The 21,995-nt window shown below is 47.6% G+C and overlaps 1 protein-coding gene across 22 annotated transcripts in view; it reads right to left on the bottom strand.

The window, feature by feature from the left end:
* Kalrn (kalirin RhoGEF kinase) overlaps positions 1-21,995 on the bottom strand; it is a 607,498-nt gene that overhangs the window by 398,576 nt on the left and 186,927 nt on the right. For all 22 annotated transcript variants that reach the window (XM_028886329.2, XM_028886335.2, XM_037209787.1 and 19 more), the window contains exon 4: positions 3,408-3,600. In XM_028886329.2, the coding sequence (XP_028742162.1) occupies positions 3,408-3,600 (193 nt within the window). The remainder of the gene's footprint in view (positions 1-3,407; positions 3,601-21,995) is intronic.

Raw genomic sequence — 21,995 nt, 5'->3', positions numbered from 1 at the left:
CACCTGACCACATTCCTATCCAAGGAAAGACTGCCCACTGTTCCTCTTTCCATCATCTTCCCCACCTCGAGAGCCTGAGTTCACCACAGCCGGGCCTTCGGATTCCACCAACAAGAAGTGGATGGAAAACCTAACCCAGCCTCCAGAGTGGAGATAGGGGCCGATTTTCTATAACAAGCTCAAGCCTGTGGGCCAGAGTACCATCATGGGCGGATTAAGCAATATGGTCAGTTCTTGGGCTGCAGGGATTTCAAAGACTATCTCAGCTCATCTCCCTGGCTCTTCCAGTTCTATATAGCACGTGGAACAGAACTGGGGACAGGTAACACTGGGCCTTTTATTTCCCCTGTGAGGCCCCTACAGACTCCTGAGGGTCGAAGTGAAGAATGCTGTGTCCGTGCAGCGTCTCTAGCAAAATCCACCACAAGCAACCTCTCTACTCACCAGTAGACACCTTTTCCTGCCTGCAGGGCTTTGGGCTTCTCCTCTCTCTCTGGTGAGGGGTCTAGGAAGGGAATATCTGGATTTAGGATCTCCTTTCCCTTACTAATGTAATGATTTAGGGCAAGCTAACTACGTTTTCAAGGACCCAGTCTCCTTCCCCATAGAGTAGAGCTAAACCAGGCTGAAACCCCTAATCCCTAATCCCAAATCTGATTAAATGTGTCCATGAGTAGCAAGTACATAGGAGGCCAGGCATGGAGTAGGTGTTCCACCCTCTCTCACTGTGGCGATCTCAAGGTCAGTGAGTATCTAACATTATAAACCTGTAAGAGCAGCCTGTCTCTGTAACTTGTTGCCTTCTGAGTATCCCCCCACCCCACCCTCCCCGTACCCAATCTGAGACACAAGACGGAGCCTCACTGAAAGGAGGGTTGACCTAGAGCAGAGATTCTCAGGCTCGACTACATTACACCTCTCAGTGGTTCTCAACCTTCCTAAGGCTGCGACCCTTTAATATAGTTCCTCATGCTGTGGTGACCCCAACCAGAAAATTATTTTTGTTGCTACTTCATAACTATAATTTTGCCACTGTTAGGAATCGTTAATGTAAACATCTGTGTTTTCCGATGGTCTTAGCCGACCACCGTGAAAGGGTCATTTGACCCCAAGCTGAGGACCCCACTGCCTTAGGGAGTTTGAGGAAACAAGCCCATCCCTAGAGACCCCGATGTCATTAGACCAGAACTCAGGAGTGGGCGGCTTTAAATGTCCCCCGGGGATGCTAATATGCAGCCAGTGGCACAGAACTCTGTGGAGGTAGGCCTTGGCTACTCCAAAGCATGGCATCCACCCTTCGGACCACCGACATCCGTGCCACCTGAGAGGCTGTCAGATGGCTCTCAGACCCACCAGACGCTAGAGACAGATTCTGTGTTTTCCAGATTCCCAGGGGGGTCGTGCGCATTGACTCTGAGAATCCTTACTCTGGAGCATGTTCCTTTTCCAGCTTGGCTATGCTGGAACCACTTTTAGGAAGTTGACACTCCGAAGCTATTCACTGTTCATCAAGTATCTGCTGCAGACGGAGCCGCTACCCTCTTCCCATCTCCTGTGATGCCTCAGTCTGAGGCAGGGGTCCCACCTGCTGTTTTGGTAAGACCACTAGAGCCTGCTCATTGTTTTACCAAGGGGAAGCCACCAGCCATCTGCTTTGTGCCTCTCTGGCTTAGGGGGCAGAGACAACCTTGTTCAGCTTGGGGTGGAGAGGATCATGGAGTGGGCAGGACAGCTACACAGAAGCCAATGTTTCCAGAACTGTTTCTTAGAAACACTCTTTTGAGGTTCTTCCCTTATAAATGCACAGGCTTGTTGTCACCAGCATTGTGCAAACAAGCTAAGAATACTGGAAGTGTTTTCTGTGGGCCTTGGAGCTTTGGGTAGGGTTCTAGGAGACTATGATGTTTTACTGTTTTTGCACCAAGACAATTTTCTTGGGCTATAAATAGAGACTGAGAACTTCCTCAGTGAAGAGGTCAGGCCGTTTGTACTCAAACTGCAGCCAACTGGGGCCACCACCCCAACACATACGCACTCCTAGTCCATGGGGACAGCACTCTAGAATGGAAAACTCTCAAAGATTAAAGGCAGCTCCGACTTGAAAACAAACTCTCTGCTCAAATTTGGCTAGAACAAGAATTTTAAACCTCTGACTGAACCTCGTGTCCTGTCATCATGAAGTCGCAAGAACTCACATGCACTCAAACACCATGCTTTCATGGCTACGGAAGTTATATGTCGTCTTTGAAAAAAGATAGAAAAATGTGAGCAAAATACGCTCTCCCCCACCCAGTTTCTAGTCACCTTACATAAACCACCTCAAACAGTTCCATTTCTCAATCTCCTCCTCACAGAGATCAGAGATTTAAAAACCATCCAAGATCACACTGTCCACAACTGTTTTGTGACATGGCTTCTAAATATTATGTATAATGAACTCTTGGGTTTTTTTTTTTGTTTTTGTTTTGTTTTCTTGAGACAGGGTTTCTCTGTGTAGCTTTGGTGCCTTTCCTGGAACTCACTCTGTAGCCCAGGCTGGCCTCACACTCACAGAGATCCACTTGACTCTGTCTTCCAAGTGTTGGGACTAAAGGTGTGCACCACCACTGACTGGCAAAATTATATATAATTAACATTTTGTAATATTTTCTACATATGATTTCAAATAGCTTTATAAGATTTCTGTATCAATGTCACCAAAATTAATGGATTGTTAGTTAAAATATCAATAAATGCATATACATGTTAATATATTATATATGTGTATGTATATAGTAAACATATTACATATATTATACATATAATATATATACAATATACATACATATGTACTATTACAAAAATGAACTATAATGAACATCTTTGTTGTCATTTTGTTTGTAATTTTATTTTTTTTATTTATTTTTGTTTTGTTTTATAAGAATGGTTTTCCAGAAGAATTACTAGATCGACAGATATAAACTCTTGAAGGTTTTGATACAGTTGGGCGGTAGTGGCACACGCCTTTAAATCTCAGCACTTGGGAGGCAGAAGCAGGTGAATCTCTGTGAGTTCGAGGCCAGCCTGGTCTATAGAGCAAGTCCCAGGACAGGCTCCAAAGCTACACAGAGAACCCCCCCCCCCCGAAAAAAAAAGTTTTGCTACAATTGCAACATTGCTGTCAGAAATACTGATGCCATGCACATCCATCAACAGTATACAGAATTGTATAATGATGTGCATACGGGACCATTTCTTAAGCCCCTTATTCAGACCAGAATGTAACTGGTAAGGTCAAGCTGGCCAAGGAATCTGCATGTTTTTGCCCTTCACATCTTGACCGTTACAGGGCAGACAGGGAAGGAACATAAGAAATGTACTGACTGCACAGAGGAGCAGAAAGGATTTAGACAAGGGCTCTGCCTCACCTCAAAGATGAATTTGGAGCTGCCAAAGTTGGTCTTCTGTTTCTGCCAGAAGTTATCAGGCTTGATGATGAGGGCCACATGGATCTCGGCGGGGAAGGCTTCCTGCAGGGTTTTGAGGAGGGGCTTGATGAGGTCCCACTTGGAGCCCCGCATGTCGATGATGACCGTGAAGCCACGTTTGCAAACGTCCTCACTGTGGGGAGATCAGAGGTCAGGCACGGTCACTTGGGGCAGCGGAGACTTTTAAAGTACACGGGCAAAAAGGTATCGGAGATTCGCTTCTTCCTGACTTGGATCACCCCCCCCACACACACTCCTGTCATTTGTCTAACCAACTGAAAGGGCACTGCCTCCAAAACCCTCCCTCTACACCCCGCATCTGACCAAGGGCTCCATTCCACTTCCTCCCCGCACCTGCACTTAGCAAACACCTACATCTGCTTTTCTAGTCAGTTGTGCTTGGGAAGTTTCTCACATGGGTGCTCAGGTTGCACTTGACTTCTCTTGAGAAGTTTCTGTTTCCCAGGAGGAAGCATGTTTCCCCATTTGGATTAAAGCAGCCTGAAGACTGGGACTCTACTGCTCCTTAAAGACAAGAAGTCTTCCTTATGCTCACCTGTGAGAGCCTGTTCTCAGGTTCCTCCTGGCTTTACCCAGCAGGTCCGAATAGAGGATGATCAGGACCACGGGCCTGAGTGCAGGTGTCTGAGATGGTCTGCACTTGGCTGGGCTGGGGGAGGAGGTCTTTTGCTTCACCCCTTAGCGTCTCTATAAAAACCCTGGGGCAGAGACAGTCGGGGGCCATTGGAATAGGTTCCAGGCCCTCTCGAGGCTATCCTTTATTTTCTATCTATTTATCTCCACAATCTAAATCCTTCTATCTAATATTTCCTGCTGCTCGCACTCAAGAATACTCTGGGGAACTGTGGGGCTGGTGGGTAAATGCCCCACACTCACCTGAGACAGAAATAACACTTTACCACCAAATACAAACTGAGCCAGAGCATCTTTTCCAATGCATGCCTCCAGGCCAGTTTGGCCAAATGATTAAATAAGGTATTAGTAGCATATATTTGCCAGCATTGTATTTAAGATGAATCACAGGTAGCTCAAAATGTATGCCAACTTTAAAATTAAGGGCTGTTGAGTCATGCTGACCGCTGGAGGATAGCCAGGGTGAGGCTGACTTGCAGGGCTACCATCCAGCCGTCTCATGCCCCACTTGGTGAGTCTCACAGTTCAGGTTGTTGGAATGGGGCAGTAGCTCTTGAAATCCAGACCAACTGGGATAAGACTGAGCATCTTGAAAACCAAAACTAGAAGCAAGTCAAAGGAACCAAGATGCTGCTATATAAATTATCTTATCTTAAATACCGAAACCTCAACTACAGGTTCTTAAAATTGAATAAAAAAAAAAAAAAAACATGTAGGTAAAAAAAAACCGGTGATATCTCAGCTAGGGGTCCTTCTCTCTTTTATTTTTGGTTTATTTTACCCATCCACTTATTTTAAAACCATTTCTCCATATACGGTATAATATTTCCCTGGGGGCTTTCACCTACCCCCACCAGGTAGTACTTGTGTAAATACCCATTGTGTGTGTTCTGCTCCCTTCACCCCATCACACTCACTTACACTCACTAGTCCCAAGGCCACCAGTACAAGGCTGAGACCACAGAAGGAGACAAAAACTCTTTTTCAGCATTCATTATTAAATGTCAGCCAGCGATAAGAAAACTGTCTCAACTCATGGGACGCATGTGAGTGTCCGTGTACCCCCCCCACCCCCAACATGCCAGCTTACTCAGACCTCCCAGTTACATGGCTAGTCCCTGAGTACTCAGCCCCCTACATCTGCACACCAGTGGAAAGGAGTTACCCCCTCTTCTTCAACACTCAATAAATCCTCCCATGGCCAAGGTTGGATACTTTCTGTGAAAACAGTCTAATCTGCCAAGGTGCTCTGTATGTATGTGCAGCTGGAGGAGACGGAAGAAAAAAAAGTTTTTTATCTTGTGCTTATTCTGTGCCAGGAACCACGGACACTTACTATACATTATTTGATTTCATCCCCACAATAACCTTACAAACTAGATAATGGTTGTCTCTATGTAGAGATGATGAAATTGGAGCACAACATCTGCATAAGGTTTCACGACCAAGCCATAAGCTCAGCAGGAATGCAAAACGAGGTCCACAGATGTTGAAGCCTATGCTCAGATCCCGATGTCATTCTAGACCCTACCATTCTGGAACTAAGCGTGGGGGAGGAGCTGGGAGTCAACAACAAAGGAGTTAATTTCGAGAACAAATCAGAGATGAGGGAAACTAAGGCAAAGGGGTCCACGTGGGTGACCACCATTCTGCAGTCAGGACAAAGGTACAAAATGGAGCAAGTGAAAGCACGAAGAAGGAGTAACACACACCTGCCATCTCCACACTCAGGATGCTGAAGCTCTACCATTTACTTAGGGTAGGCCCTGGGGCAAGCGTCTTTAACCTACCTGGGCCTGGCTTCCCTCACTGTAAACTGCGTATAAACAGTAGTAACTGCTTTAAAAGGTAAATCTGTCAATGTATGCATAAGTACCCACAGGGACCAAACACACAGTATAGACTGTCTTAGCAGTCTTATAAGGAGCTGTTGGTAACCGTTTGGAGAGCCCTTTATTGGCACTGTCCCCGTTCTCCAGCACCATGACAGCTGCAGCATCCGGTTGAGCCTGTCACCTTCAAGAGAACTGCCTTTGGCTGCTGGATGCCTCTGTTACTACCCCACAGTATGGCTGGACAGTGTCCCTCTTACACAGGTGTGTTCAAGCCTGTCCCCATCCCTCATGACCAAGTGACCGTAAAAGGCGATGATTGCTCAGAGCCTGTGCAAGCCCCTAGCGAGGCTACAGCTAGATTCCCCGAGACCACAAGCTCTTACGGTCCGTCCCCTCCTCAACTCTGCTCTCACACTCTTACAAGTTTCTCCTGGACATCACACTTTTAAAACCATTTGCTCCCAAATCATCTCTCTCTCTCTCTCTCTCTCTCTCTCTCTTCTCTCTCTCTCTCTCTCTCTCTCTCAAAAAGATGCAGCCTGGCAATTCTTTTTATTATATATTCTAGGTAATGTTAATATAAATGATGTATTTCACACACTTGTGAAATTCTGAAGGCAATGTGCTAGATGGCTCAAGGCTGGGGTGGGAATTTGGGTTTGGGAACGGCGCAGCGCCTGCCTTTGCCAAACGGTCCTTCTGTGAGTGGCCAGGAGCCCATGTGTGCAGAAGTCGATGAGATCATCCAGTGAAAACAAGGGTGGAAAGAGCCGTCTACTGAGTCACACATGTAACAGACAGGAATGTCAATGTTTAAGAGAAGTCAGCAAAAAAGCAGAGAAGCCTGATGACAAAACACAGGCGAGTGAGAGTCAGGAGGGCGTGACGTGACGTGGTTACAGTGTCGCATGCTGCAGTACTGCAGAGAGACACAATAGGAACAGGATCCCCGTAGTCGGTATCTGGGAGGCCACAGTCCAGGACCATCACCGTGGGGGCTAGGGGCGGTGACACAGTCATCTCAGATGATGCCTGAGATGTTTAGAAGAAAATGGCAAGGTCGGATAGAGCTGCCTATGGGCATGTGAAGCCCCAGTGCCACTCCAATTCTGGAAGCTGCTGGGGTCCATACCCCTCCCCAGCCTGCTCTCTTCCTCAGGTGCCTGTTCCCAACCTCCTCTCTTCTCATAGGGTATATTCACGGGGGCCATGTCACCAATCTGTTTTACAATGTTATCACTCACAGGCCCAGGCTCCCCTGACGCAGTTTACCTTTAGACGATGTTTATTGGTCCAACTCCAACTTTCAGAGTTAGATTTCTATAGTGTACACTGTGAGGATAGAGCTAGAACAGATTTGAATTGGGAGCAGCAGGCTTTTACATCCATTCTAAAGGGGAGAGAGGGGTGCTTCTTCCCACTTCCCACCCTCCATGAAAGCTAGAAGAGACCATGGCTTCCTCCCTCTCCCAGCTTCCCAGCTGGGGCTTGAGTCCCTCAGGGGCCCCCTCCAGCAAGCTTCCCAATGTGGGTGATAAATCACAGTTCTTTCAGGCTGAGCCATGAACTGCTCACAGACTCTCCAGGCCTCTCAGGCCCAGAAGTCATAAACGTATATACCGAATGACCGGGTGATGGATCAGTTGCTGCTTCTGCTCAATTCTAGACCATTTACTCTTCTGTCCATTAAACGTCACTGGATTTGTTCTCGATCAGTGAGTGCGTGCTAGCTCAAAAAGGCATTTCTACTGCTTCATGCTGTTGCCTCTCTCACGTTAGTGCCTTTCAGTTTCACCCAGGATGTTCACTTGAAAATGCTCATTTGGGGGACTGTCCAAACATTCTGAGGGAAGTTATTCTGGGATGAGGTCCAGGAGTCTCTTTCATGACTGTGGCGTTTGAATAGGTATAGCCCCATAGATTCATGTGTTTATTTGAATGCTTGGCCCAGAGGGAGTGGCACTATTAGTAGGTGTGGCCCTGTTGGAGTAGGGGCCACCTTGTTGGAGGAAGTGTGTCATTCTGGGGGCGGGCTTTGAGGTCTCAGTCGGAGCCCACTAGGTTTCCTAGTGGCTGTACCCTGTAGAACTGCATAAGAGGTTGATTGGACCATGGGCCTGGGTACCAGGTGACTGTAACTAGCAAGGGGGAGGTCTTTTGCTCCACCCCTTGGCATTGTTATAAACAGACCTTTGGAATAAAGTTCTGGGCCGCTAGATAAGGATCCAGGCCCACCCGAGTCCATGCTGTGTTTTTCTCTCTGTTTCTCTGCCCTCTATTTCTAATTTAAGTCTCGTATCCCTCATTCCTCAAGAGTTCCTGGGGTAATTAAGTGTGGGGGCTGGTCTCCTCTACAGGTTTCATATGCTCAAGCTGTGCCCAGTGTAGGACACAGTGTCCTTCTGCTGCCTGCAGATCAAGATGTAGATAGGTCTCTCAGCTCCTTCTCCAGCACCATGTCTGCCTTCATGCTGCCATGTTTCTCATCATGACCACAATGGACTAAACCTCTGAAACTGTAAGCCACCCCCAATTAAATGCTTTCCTTTGTAAGAGTTGCCATGGTCACGGTGTCTCTTCACAGCAATAGAAACCCTAACTAAGACAATGACCAATGACAGCACTTCTCTTGGGTGTGGTATATGAGAGCTTAATGATAGATTCACTTTGCCTAAATCAGCTATTAGGATGCACATTAAAAACGGTATGCACCACACAACCACATCAGACTGAGCAACAGTGACATCCAATCAGGACATCTGCCATGGAAACCAATAAGCATGCTCTCTCGGTAGCTTCCTACTCTCATTTACGGGAGAATGGAGCCCTTTATCACCAGCACAAGCTTGGGAGAATTTCTGCTTGGGAAATGCCTCTGGTTCTGTAGATTGGGAATGCTGCCACTTGGCCTAAGGAGCTTCCCTGAAGGGCTGGGCACAGCTTTTCCTAGGTATGGCTGATTGAGCTTGGGCATGTTGAAGTGCCTCCTCCCTAGACTTCCCATTCTATTGATCTGCAATGAAATCATGACGGTGTGTATATTCACCATAGATCTGTCCTGGAGCCTCATCTCAATGACTAGGCCAAGTCCTGGCTGTCTCTCCAGGGATCTCTTAGGTCCTACCCACATCTGGTACCCCCAGAGCCATCTCTTGACCAAAAGAACCATGTTGGGATGGTTGAGATCTAAAGGATCCAGATGAGGAGGGCTTCACTGGTGAGTAGATGAGGAGTAAATGAATAGACATGCATGGGAAGCCTTGGTGGGTTGGGCCAAGGTGCCCCCCTGGGTGAGGGAGACACACACTATGCTGATGCGGCACACACTATGCTGATGCGTCGTGGGCTGCAGCGTGGAGTGGTAGAAAGTTACTCACACCATGCAGACACATGTCCATGTGGAAAGTTTATTGGGGGAAGGGAGAAGGGAATGGAGGGAAGGAGAAAGGGGAGGGAAATATATAGAGAGAGAGAGGGAGAGGGAGGGAGGGAGGGAGGAGGAGAGGGGAGAGAGAGGGGAGAGAGGAGAGAGGGGGGGAGAGAGAGAGAGAGAGAGAGAGAGAGAGAGAGAGAGAGAGAGAGAGAGAGAGAGAGAGAGAGAGAGAGAGCAGAGGTGCATACCTGGTGGGAATAGAGAAAGGGGAGGAGTTTTCTCTTAAAGTGGGCTTTATGTAAGATGACCTCAGGACACTGGGCAGACCAGGGTATTATCTGCTTATTGGCCAGGATTCCAAGAAGTGAGTCAGAATGCTAAGACATGTGACAGCTGACCCTTTCTCCTGTTAGTGGCCTCTTACTGAGAAGCCCCCTACAAAGCCAGTCCTCACAAGTGCTTCCACCAGGCACAGTGCTCTGTCTCGGCAGAAGGCGTGAATCCTGGCTCACCAGCCCACTCCTGTTCATTCACACACTGATGTGACTCATCTGTTGGCCCTGGTTTTGCTTCTCTGACTGTCTCAGCTGTCACTGTCACCCCAGCCCAGCTTCTCAACTTAGAATACTCAATGGCCTTAGCCCGGAGGGTAAGGACTAGGTGTCTCAAGTCACAGTCACGTTGGTAGCTGGACAGCAGCGCCGAGTGCCTGTCAGCGGCAACCCTACGCTATGGCATCACACTGGGTACAGTCTGATTCGGGGAAGCCCAGTACCACTTCCTCCTGTCTCACTTCCTAACCACGGACCCCTCACTCCAAGCCAACTGAGGCCTCAGCGAAGCTCACGTGTCTCACCAGATTCTAGCCTGGCTACGTTAGTGAACCACTCTGGATATGACTCACAATCGTGTGACCAAAGATTAGATCTCAATACTACCCTTTCTTCTTCTCAGGTTTTCCGAGTCACAGAGGTCATCACCCCATCAAACAGGACAACATGTCATGCCTGCATCACAACTGTCTTTAGCTTCGCTCTGCCTTACACTTGCCTCTCACCCCCCCCCCATGTCTCTGTGCTTGCCCATTCCAACCCCACCTCTGCCTAGAGAACTTCTAATCACATTTCAGATCTCACTTTGCAAGACTCTTCCTCCAGGAAGTCCTCTCTTACTGTCCGTCCCTCCTACTCATCTCTAAAGTCGAGGGGGTTTTCTGACCCCATGCTTACCTGGCAAGGCACCTGTCACATGGGTAACTATGGACAGACTCTGCGTGATCAATATCTATGCCCCTATATAGATTGATATGGCTTCAAAGGGAAGACTTCGGGATGGGATGAGGTACAGTAAAGGGCATAAGCATGAGGACCCAAGTTTGATCCCCTAGAATCCACACAAAAAGTCAAGTATGATATGTGTTTATAATCCCACTTTGGGGAAGGAGGAGACAGACGGATCCCTGAGGCTTGCTGGCCAGCCATCCTACTCTACTAGGCAACCTTCAGGCCAATGAGAGATCCTATCTCAAAAAAACAGGGTGGACAACTGAGGAATGTCACCCGAGGTTGGTCTCTGACTTGTGTGTGCGCACCTATACATATGAATAGATGTATATGCACATGCACACACACACAATGAAAAAGTAAAAAATAAAGAAGAGAATCTAGTTATGAGGATGTTCATAAGAAACACATTATCCCCTAAATATATCATACTGTCCATTAATTAGTCAGCCAATAAATGCTTATTGAGGATTGATTTTGTAGCTGGCCTGATACTAGGGGTTTGGAATATAAATGTGGGCAAAGACAGAGTCATGAAAGTTATATTCTAGAAGGAGTGATAGACATAAGATAGCAGCTAAAGAGAATGGGTAATACTTAAGAACTCAGATACTCAGGGCAAGTCACATGGAGAGCAGAGACCTAAACACTGAGAAGGAACTAGTTGAGAGAAGATCAAGAAAAGAAAAGAAAAGTCCGTGCAAAACCCTCAACCACCTGGGGGCTGCTGCCTTGCCACCGAGTGGGAGTCAGGAAGAGCAGGGTCTTGTAGGTGAGCAGGGGGCCAGCAGCCACACTGGCCTGGAGCTCGGCACTGCCAAGATGAAACGTCAGGCTGGAGAGGCATCATCTAGACGCCCAAACATGGCAACATGAAGCAAATGGTTTGGTAAAAGTGAGACATTCCTCTGTTAATAAAAAAAAAGCTAACTTTTACTGATTATCTGAGGTTCTGTGTATGGTAAGTACTTTACATACAATGTGATTTTATCCCTCCCACAAAACGTAGTAGAAGGTAATAATACCCCCATGGTATACCTAAGAAATCATAGATGTTTGTCATAAGCTGTGTGAATACAAAAGCCCCAGCTCAGGAATGAGGACCACCCTGACCTCTCTCCACTACGCCACTATAAGGCCATCATCAGTTGGTTTGTACTGTGCTCTGGCCTGACTCTTTTTGTCTCAGCGACTATATCACCTGAGATTCACCTTGTTCCCATGAATAGCTAGGATTCTCACTGTAAGTAGTTACTGCAATAAATAAAACACAAATGCATCCTGATGATGGCTCAGGGCACAGAGATCAGCAGCAAACTCCCCTCCAGCTGACCAGCAGAGGAGGCAGGGCTGCCCTCCTGCACATAGGTTACCAGGACTGCTTTGTCAGCTGGATGTTAGCAGAGTGAGTGTGTGTGTGTGTGTGTGTGTGTGTGTGTGTGTGTGTGTGTGTGTGAGCGTGCGCGCGTGTGCACGCGCACATGTGTATATCCTTGTGTAGAGCACAGGAAAGACCAGTGTTTGGGTTGGAATGGAGCAGAGTTGACCTGTAAGTCAGACCTATTCATAAAGCTGTCAAGGGACAATAACAAATTCAAAGGCTAGCCTGATCACTGAGGGATGGGTTCAGAAGGACAAGTCACATTAAGGACTCTCTGTTTATCACCACTCCCACTGCTGTGGTAATTACGGCTACAGACAGGAATGCCACCTGCAGACTCGGTACAGAGGAATCTGGAGAGATCTTACCCGTGGCTCCTGACTGGATGTCTATACTTGGAGACATCACCATGAGCAGAGAGCAGAGGAAAGACTGGCAGCCTCAAACAAGCCATCCGCTTCCCACTTGCCCTGGCTCTGCACCGACCCCACGAACCGAATGAACGGAAAGAGAGAGGGAGAAACCGCTTCCCTGGACCCATCCCTGTTGGAATTCTACACCACCCTCAGAACCACAGGGGCTCTGGCTGTGATCTCTGGATCCACTGAGCCTGCTTTCTGCTCCTCACTGGGTTTTGCCAGTTCTCTGCCGACTGCCCCGGACCAGGCCATACCCGCCTTCCCAAACAAGCGGCAATCAGCAGCAGGTGTTGAAGGAACCTGTTAAAGCCACATCAGCACTCACTCTGAGCTTCTCTAATCTGTATAATCGGAGGTAGCAACAAGAACACTGGAGGAGGCCTGCCTTCTGGAGCCATGAGCCATTCTCTGGGGAGCACTGGCAGTAATGAATGCTTGCTCCCACAGACAGTTCTCCGGGCCATCCTTCACAGAGGAGGGCCTCCCCATGGCTGTTCATCCAACGGGAGGAGTAGGAGCAGAGGACTCCCTGTGCCTGCCGCAGATGTCTCTCTCTCCACTGGGCCACTGTGAGGCCACCATTCGTTGGTGTTCTACTGGGAGGTGACTTGGCTGCCACTGAAGCCACCTAGGGAGCCATACTCATTCACCCAAACATTTGGTTTCTGCTTCTGTTTCGCTTCACTGGAACACTGTCCCCTTGACCAGTCATTATTCTAAAGGTTTGGTGTTATGTGTGTCTCTGTATATTCATATAAGTGCGCATGTATGTGGGGGGCTGGGGGCGCTTAGATAAATGTGATCATATACGTGGATGTCACAGGTCAACCTTGGTATCACTCCTCTGGAGCTACCTAAGCACTTTGGTTTGTTTGTTGTTTTTTTGAGACAGTGTACCTCATTGGCCTGGAGTGTACCCACTACGTTAGCCTATCTGGCTAGAGATCCCAGGGCATCAGCTGTCTCCGCCTCCATTTTTTTTTTTTAAAGTGTAGATGCTGTGGAGAGAACACAGGTCCTCATGATGGTTGAGCCATCTCCTTAGCCTAAGTTGGTGTCTTTTCTATGCCATGAAACAACCCATCTTTTGCCTCTGAATCTCCTGTTATGTGAGGGACAGAGGGGAAGGCAAGGTAGTACAAAATGATGCTTTATCTAAATCTTTGAACCTTAATCCACCTGTAAAGAGTATCTAGCACACAGCCGCAGGTCACAAATAGTCAAGGACAGCTATGAAGGAGGCCCAATACAAATCTGTAAACTGTTGTGTTACAATGCCAAAAAAATTGGACAGCCTGGGAGATTTGATTAACTTGTGTGGGGTGGGGCTGTGTACTTTTCCAGTGCCTGTCCCCCAGCTCCTAAGGTTTTAGCATAGGCTGTAGCAATTAAGGCTTACTGTGCTCTGTCCACTTCCAGGACAAGAATGTACCCCTTTCCAGTTGTACTCCCCAGCTTTGCCAGGACCACACCTGAGTCAGGGAGCCCCAAAGTGGGGACCAAATAAGGAAGATTGGTGCTTTCTAGTTCTTTAAAACTCACTACCCAATTTCGCCCAGATGAGGCTGTTTACAAATGCCAGGAGCAGGGAGTGGCCATTTCAATTTTTCTCCCTGAACGAGGGAAAGTAGAGTTTTAAATTGCAGTGACCCAGGTATTTCTCCACGTGGTCATCAAGTGGCAGGTCAGAGGCCTAAACTCACTTACTGGTACTCTTCATCCACACACCATCTCTAAAGCTGCCTTTCAACAAATATGCATGTGCAGATAAAGCATGGGCAGGAAGGCCTGAGACTTTCCATCCTGAAGATGTCACAAGAGCACACAGCAAAGGGGAGTCATAAAGAGTTCTGGGACCAGTGTGAGAACAGCAGCATGCAGCCTCCCAAAGAAGAAGCCCTCTCCCCCTGTAAGAGGCCACCCACTTGCTACATAACCCTGATGCTGTATTTGTCTTCAGCAAGGTTATTTTGGCTGGGCTTTGAAACGACTTTGATTCACAAAGAAAAGAGACATGTTGGCAGAGCCAGCTGGCCTGGGATGTGATGGGGGAGGGAGCGACCTTCTCTGAGAGAAGACTGCCTTGGGCACTCTAGGAAGACCTCAGCCATTTCTGGAAGTCTAGGAGGTGGCAAAGGGACAGGGGATGGAAACTGACATGTCTGCCTAGGACAACAGCCTCTATCCCATTTTTCTGGGCTACTCGGAACATGAGGCCAAAATGAAATAACCAAAGCAACGGATGGGGAGAAAGAACAATCTGGAAACCAAGTCCCACAGCCTCTGTACTCACCCTCTGCCTCCCCAGCCCTCCTCAGCAAACCTGTTTACTGACACTGAGCCTGGCCACTATGCTTTCTCCATCTGCCTGTCTGACCAGGCCAGAAGGATGGAAAAACTTACTTTAACCTAAAAAAAGTAACATTGTTGATTACTACTCACATCTGTGAGTAACAGACCAAAGAGAGAGTTTCCATGTAACTAGTAAGCTTGACTGCTGCCTTGGATACATTTTGGTTTTAGCCTTTCCCTGGATTCTGGAAACATAACCAGACCATGATCCTTCCTGAAGGCAAAAACGGGTTCCCCAAAACTGTCCCAAATAGTCTGCAATTGAGAACAAGCTAAAAAGGCCATAGGATCATTTATTTGACCAGCCCCTTGGGGTTGGTGCATATAAGCAACTGTCCTGCGCACCCACAGAACTGAGAAAGCACTCCATCGTGGTCAGGGCTGGGCAGTTTAAGGAAGGGCTGGCCCTGCTGCAGGTCTACCACAGGAAGTTTCCCGTCAGCTGACCAGTTAGAAAGCCTGGGCTTCCCACATCCCAATCTGGAAATCAAGGATGTTCTCTTCCCACAGGGAACCAGGATGGGGTGTGTCACAGGTTCAGACCTTGGCTCGGGCACCAGGCCCAAAACCAGCACATGATGGGATGAGCCGTGATGGGAACAGATAAAATTCCAGCCGTGGACAGAACAGTCTGAGAGATGTGAGGGAGACTACGCTTCGGCATCGGGGCTTTTGAGCTCCCCAAACCAGACCTGGTCCTCGAGTGACCCAACACAGCTAGGAGTTGGGAGAGAAGGAATCTCTGGGGGAGAGAGGCAGGGCCATCAGGACGCACGCTGGGATTGTGTCATTTCTTATTACCCGGAAACATATTTGTGCTCGCTGAGTCACCCCACTGACAGAAGTGCTCCGTCTGGGCTCTGGAGAACTGGCTGTCATCCTCGCTCCGTTTAGAAACAGCAGCGCCTCCTCAGTGAGACAGACCACTTCTGCTGCCTCCCGGCCTGTGCATACTTCATCCCAGCAAAAGGCTTGGATCCCTTGCAGGCCCTGACAGGGGGCAGGGATGTCCTGAAGGAGGCCTAGTCTGGTGACTCCGCACTCACAAAATTCCTGGTGGTAGTGAATTTTGAATTCTGAGGAGTCTAGGAGTGAGGCCCTGCCCTTTACCTTGGTGCTGGGCAGACTCACAGATAAGTAACAAGAGCCACCCTGCAAACCCTTCCCTGTTCACAAGAGCACATGACCTATGGGTAATCTGGCCTCACGACAGAGACCAGACCTTCTATCTGTGACAAACTGTCTAGGCTCAATGATGGTCTTTTTCAAACTTTGTTCAAGTATTTGTTCTTCTTGGACAATACTGGACGAGTGAGGGAGAATTGTAGAACATATCTCATCTAAGGCAACTCCAGACACCATGAACTGGTGGGCAAACACCCTTCAGTAGAGGGCAGAAGCACAGGGAAAGCCCTGGGAAGCATGTTCTCCCGTGTTCTTGTCTTCCATGTGCCAGGAAGAAAAACAGTGTTTGAAAGGAAGAGTCTGAAAAGACAAATGAAAACTTTGATCTCCAACTCTGTGGCTGATGAGAAGGGTGATGAAGACTGTGGGTGTCCTGAGAGGTAACGATGCCCAGTCTGCTAAGACTGAAGACAAGCCGACAGCAGAGTTTTGCTTTTAATTTTCAAAATATAATTTTATAAAAGAAAGGTGGGAATTGTTACATATATGCTATATTCTTTAAACATATTTCCCCAAAAATAGCATCATTATAAAATGCTGGCACAACTGTGTATCTAGGCTAGCCATTTCCACATGCAATATTTTATTTTGCATTTACTTACATTTATCAGAGAAAACTTGTATCAAACATATTTTGTAGTGGATGAACAATAATGTCTATGGCTCCTTAAATGTTAGTATATAGTAATTTTTTTTTAAAGTAAAGCTGGAAAACACAAGACCTGATGAGAAGAGAACAGAATATTACCTACCCATTTGGAGCATCTTCATGCCCTCCCGTTTAGCTCAGCAAAGGTCCTCTACCACTTGGTGGCAGCGTACCTGAGTGTCAAAAGCATCCAATGAAGGCAGCCTTGGTGCGAAACTAGTGCCCGTATCTCACAGGTGCTTGAAAGCATAGACTACTCTGAGACCAGCAAAGGGCACAGCCCACGACCTAACCATGGATGAGTGTGGAAAGTAATGTCTGGGAAACATGCTGGAAATGTCCCTGAAATGCAGGGAGGGAAATAGCACCAAATCCGAAACCCACCAAGAAAAAAACAAAACACAACAACCCCCTCATTGGTAGGCATCTGTATTCAAGGGGCTCCCCTGCTTCCAGCACCCCAACCAACTGAGCCCTAGCTAAATTCAAATCCCCCTGATTGCCTAGCATGAGCATTAGGAAGGCCTGGCTGCATCGGGTCTTATTTCACCTGACACTGGGGTTTGCCTAATCAAGATTGCAGCGGACACTTTGGCCTCCTAATCAGCCTGCTCTCGGTGGACTCCAGCAGCCTTTAAAGGAGATGTTAAAGACCACACCTGAGCCGCCCAGAGATGAACTCCCAGGAGGCCTCGCTTTCCTGAGAGAGGGCACCTAAGGCCTCCAGTTCAGCTGGGCATAGAGGAGGCTGACAGCTTCACTGAGCCAAGCCGGGGATTGACCGTTCAACCAACTGACAAGCTAAACACACACGAGGGAGAGCTAAAAGTTCACCAAGGACACAAGAATCTGGCCATTGCTGCATGTCACGGCAGCTCTGAACACTTCTGTGAGGTCTCTGTGAAGGGGTCACACTGTTTTAGAAAAGTTAAAAAAACAAAAAACAAAAAACCTTTGCCTGAGAGACCCAGAGGGGCAAGTCCTGTGACAATCCCCTTAGCCTTCCTTACACAGCCAGGATCAGGCCTAGCTGTGATGTGTGTCGGGTTCAGGCCTAGCTGATGACGGGTGGGAACAATGGGCAGTGGTTCCTGGGCAATGGTGAGCAATACACTTAAATTTGTGTCAAAGTAAAAATTTGCAGTTGAAGCGAGTCATACTGGGAATGTAAGTGGGGGATCTTGAAAGCAATGTGGTCATATCATCTACCTTAACAAAGGTTTCCATGACTGCCAAAAATCGATACCAAAGAAACCACTTCAATCTATAGGCAACTGGGGAAAGCTGGGGACAGATGAACTGACCGTCCCCAAGAAAGAGCACCCTAACTGGTTGACCAGTGCCCAAACGGTCAGCCTGGAAATCACATACAGGTAGCATTGTGTGGACTGAACAGGTTATATTTGGGAATATGTATGTACATGCATGCAATAACAATTAGAAACAGAAGAGGCCATAAATTTGAAGGAGAGCAGGGAGGGGAATGGTATACGTGAGGGTGTTGGGGGAGGGGAAAATGTTGTAATTGTATTATAATCTCAAAAAAAATTTAAAGAAAAAAACACTGAAGAAATAGAACAAGTTTATGCATAATGATGATTAAGAAGGATTATTTTCGATAGTTTTAGAAATAATTTAGATGTCTAATAGCTGGCTTGTGTTTTGTCAACTTGACCCAAGCTAGAGTCATCTGGGAAGAGGAAGCCTCATGTGAGAAAACACCTCCATTAGACTGGCCTGCAGGCAAGCTTGTGGGACATTTTCTTGATTAAAGATTGATGTGGGAGGGCCTGGCCCAGGGTGGGTGGTGCCACCTCTGGGTAGGTGGTCCTGAATTATATAAGAAAGTCAGCTGGGCATGCCAGCAAGTGGCACTCCTCCATGGCCTCTACTTCAGTTCCTGCCTTGAGTTCCTGTCCTGACTTCCCTTCACGGTAGACTGTAATTGAGATGGTAAACTGAAAAAAACCCTTTCCTCCCCAAGTTGCTTTTGGTCATGGTGATTCATAATAGCAACAGAAACCCTATCTAAGACACTTCTGTTAGAGTTAATTTAAACACGATAAATCCCATGATACAACTTTACAATGTTAAGAAACTAGTTTGTGGTATAAAACTAAGTGAAAATGGGATAAATGATGATTCCCTGTGTTTTTTTTACCAGCTCTAAAACACAGGAAGGAAACAGAACAATATACTAACTCTTAGGTGGTAGAATTCTAAGTACTTTCCAAAAGATTTCAATTTTTCCAATGCTTTAAATTAAAAATACTTTAGAAATACCTTTCCAATTTAAGAAGAGGGCCAAACATTAGACATGTATATTTACCCCTTCAGCATTATACATGTATAAGTTCCTTCAGACTAGACTACAGGTCTAGTCTATGTTTCTATCCTATAGTTTTACCACCATGGCATAAGCAGAGCTCTACCCCTAACTCTCAGGAAGCAGCGCAAGGAACAGCGTGACAAGCAAGGTAGAGACATCGCCACTTGCACAGCTGTGGGGGTTTGAGGTGATTCTGTGTTTCATCCCAGTGAACCCTCACACACACTGTGGTTCACAGGCACACAAAGGGTCAGTGAGAACACATGCACTGTGGTGGTATTGTGTTCCCCAAAATATTGTGTACCTTAATAAACTTACCTGGGGTCAGAGAACAGACAAGCCACTAGTTAGGCGGTGATAGCACACGCCTTTAATCCTAGCATTCCAGAGATAGAAATCCCTCTGGATCTCTGTGAGTTCAAGGCCACATTGGAAATAGCCAAGCATGGTGACACGCCTTTAATCCCAGAAAGCCAGCCTTTAATCCCAGGGAGTGGTGGTAGAAAGCAAAAAGATATATAAGGCGTGAGGACCAGAAACTAGGAGCTTTTGGCCTGGTTAAGCATTTGGCTGGTTAAGCATGTGGCTGGTTAAGCATTCAGGCTTCTAGCAGCAGTTCAGCTGAAAGCCATTGGGATGAGGACACAGAAGCTTCCAGTCTGAGGAAACAGGACCAGCTGAGGAACTGGTGAGGTGAGATAGCTGTGGCTTGTTCTGTCTCTCTGATCTACCAGCATGGACCCCAATAACTCGCCTCAGGTTTGATTTTATTAATAAGAACTCTTAAAATTCCTGCTACAATGCACACTCCTGCAGAGGGCAGCTCTTCTGGGCCAGAAGCCCCCACAGAAGTTGCACGCATGTCTGTAATTTTTCACACACACACACACACACACACACACACACACACATACACACACACATATATATATAGCACACTATACCCTCCCACAAGGTCAGTAGCAACCCCCAGGGTTCTCTCTATGAAGCACATGGCCACAACAACCCCTCTACTAGGATTCTGTCATGCAGGGCTGAGCCTTGGATTTCTCTCCTGAAGGCACTTCTTGGTTCTTGGAATACTCAGGGCTGCTCCTCACGGTAACTCATGACCACATGGTTTCTGCCTCTGCTGGCCTGGGTTGTTTTTCTCCAGGGAGTCACAAACGCTGCCTCTGTGTTTGCAGCATGCTGCTCTTCCCTTCCTCCCCACAACCTGTTTCTTCTCAGGCTTTTCTATGCCCCTGCAACAGTTGGTCCCACCAGGACTGCGCGGACCTGCCAAGTCCTATGGCAGCAGACATATCACAAGAGTGAACCAACCTCAACCTGCATATCAGCTGACCACTAAGTCCAGAAACATGGGCCTGACCCCAGAACAGTACAGAAAATAGAAACAGGCAGGCAGCTGGGCGAAGGACCCAACTCAGACCCAATGAAAAAGAGCAGGGATACCATCACTACATTCTCACACAGCACATCCTACCCACTGGATTTGGAGGGAAGGTCCCTGGCTACTGACAGTCTTTATCTCCTTAAATAAACTTATAGTTTAATTGCTTTTACGGTTTCTCTACATCCCTTGGTACAATCTGGTGTTTTCCACAGTTGAGCATCAACAAGCTGAGTTTGCTTGTCTGGAACTGAACGTGAACATGAGAGAGGAACTCTAAAACACCTACCCTCTCCACTGTCCCCAGCTCCCACAGCCACAAGTGTAGTGGGTAGCCATTCCAGCTTGGATCTGGAAGTTCCAACCCCCATTGAGACTCTGGCAACTGTCATGCCTACCAGGCAGGGTGAGGGGAGGCGCTGGAAACCGGAGAGCTGGATGGGCCAGCACTCGCTCTGTGCGCACTCTCTGTGCCTGGACCCTGGATGGTGGAGGTTGACTGTGCAGAGCTCCAGAGAACACCGCTGGATTACGATACACCTTCCCCAGACCCCCGCAACCTATCTATTCCTTCATTTGTAAGTCATCCACTAAATAAATCTTCCTTTTAACTAGGTGGAGTGGCCTTTATAATTTTCCCCAATACACAAGTGAGCCCCGGCCAGCAGGCAGAAGCCTAGGTTTGTGGCAATCACCATTTGTATTTCCTGCCTTGGTGACTGTGGGGCGTTTACCCACCAACCCCACAGTTCCCCAGAGTTTTCTTGAGTGCGAGCAGCAGGAAACATTAGATAGAGTTAGAGAGTGGAGATAAACAGATAGAAAATAAAGGATAGCCTCGAGAGGGCCTGGAACCTATTCCAACGAGCCCTGTCTCTGCCCTAAGGCATTTATAGAGACGCCAAGGACTGGAGCAAAAGAACGCCCCCACCCCTCCAAGCACAGCCAAGTGTAGACCATCTCAGACACCTGCACTCAGGCCCGTGGTCCAATCACCCACTTTATGTAGACCTGCTGGGTAAAGCTATGAGGAACAGGCTCCCACGGTGACCTTTACACCCAGCTTCCAGAGAGAACGTTTGGGAAAGGAGGTTGGAAGCATGGATCGTTGCAGCCCATTATTAGCACATGTCCCCAGCTCCTTCCTCCCCTTCTTCTCCAATTCAGTCTTAGCCGCCTTTGAGGCCACCTCTCACCTTGAAGGTCAGTCCCCTGCACTCTGTCAACACTGCATTTACTTTGGCTTCCTTGTCTCTTTGATGCATAAAACATAGTCTTTGGTAGTAGAGACTATGTAGCTTCAAATTATACTGGCCGCGTCCCCAACTGGCAAGTTACTTAACCTTCCCAGACCTCAGTTTCCCCTGAAGTGAAATGGGAATAATAATAACATTACCTCAAAGTGCTGTGAGAATGAAGTCAATGTAGGGCCCTTCTAGCAGTGCCCAGGGCTGATCTAGTAAGTATTCAACAAATGCCAGCCATTATTATCTTTCGTCCATATTAATACAACTGTGCATGCCCTACCTAGCCTTCTCCATTCCATTTTCCATTCAGCTGCCAAAGCCAATCCTCTACGATGCAACTTTAATTGTCCTTCTCCTTGTGAATGCCTGTCAGCCAAACTCCTTGCCTGGACCTATGGAATTCCTTTCTGCCACTCTCAAAAGTCCTT

Source organism: Peromyscus leucopus, chromosome 12 (assembly GCF_004664715.2).
Source record: "Peromyscus leucopus breed LL Stock chromosome 12, UCI_PerLeu_2.1, whole genome shotgun sequence".
NCBI classification, from domain to species: Eukaryota; Metazoa; Chordata; class Mammalia; order Rodentia; family Cricetidae; genus Peromyscus; species Peromyscus leucopus.
The sequence above is the reverse complement of the archived record's forward strand: the minus strand, read 5'-3'. Positions and strand labels throughout refer to the sequence as shown.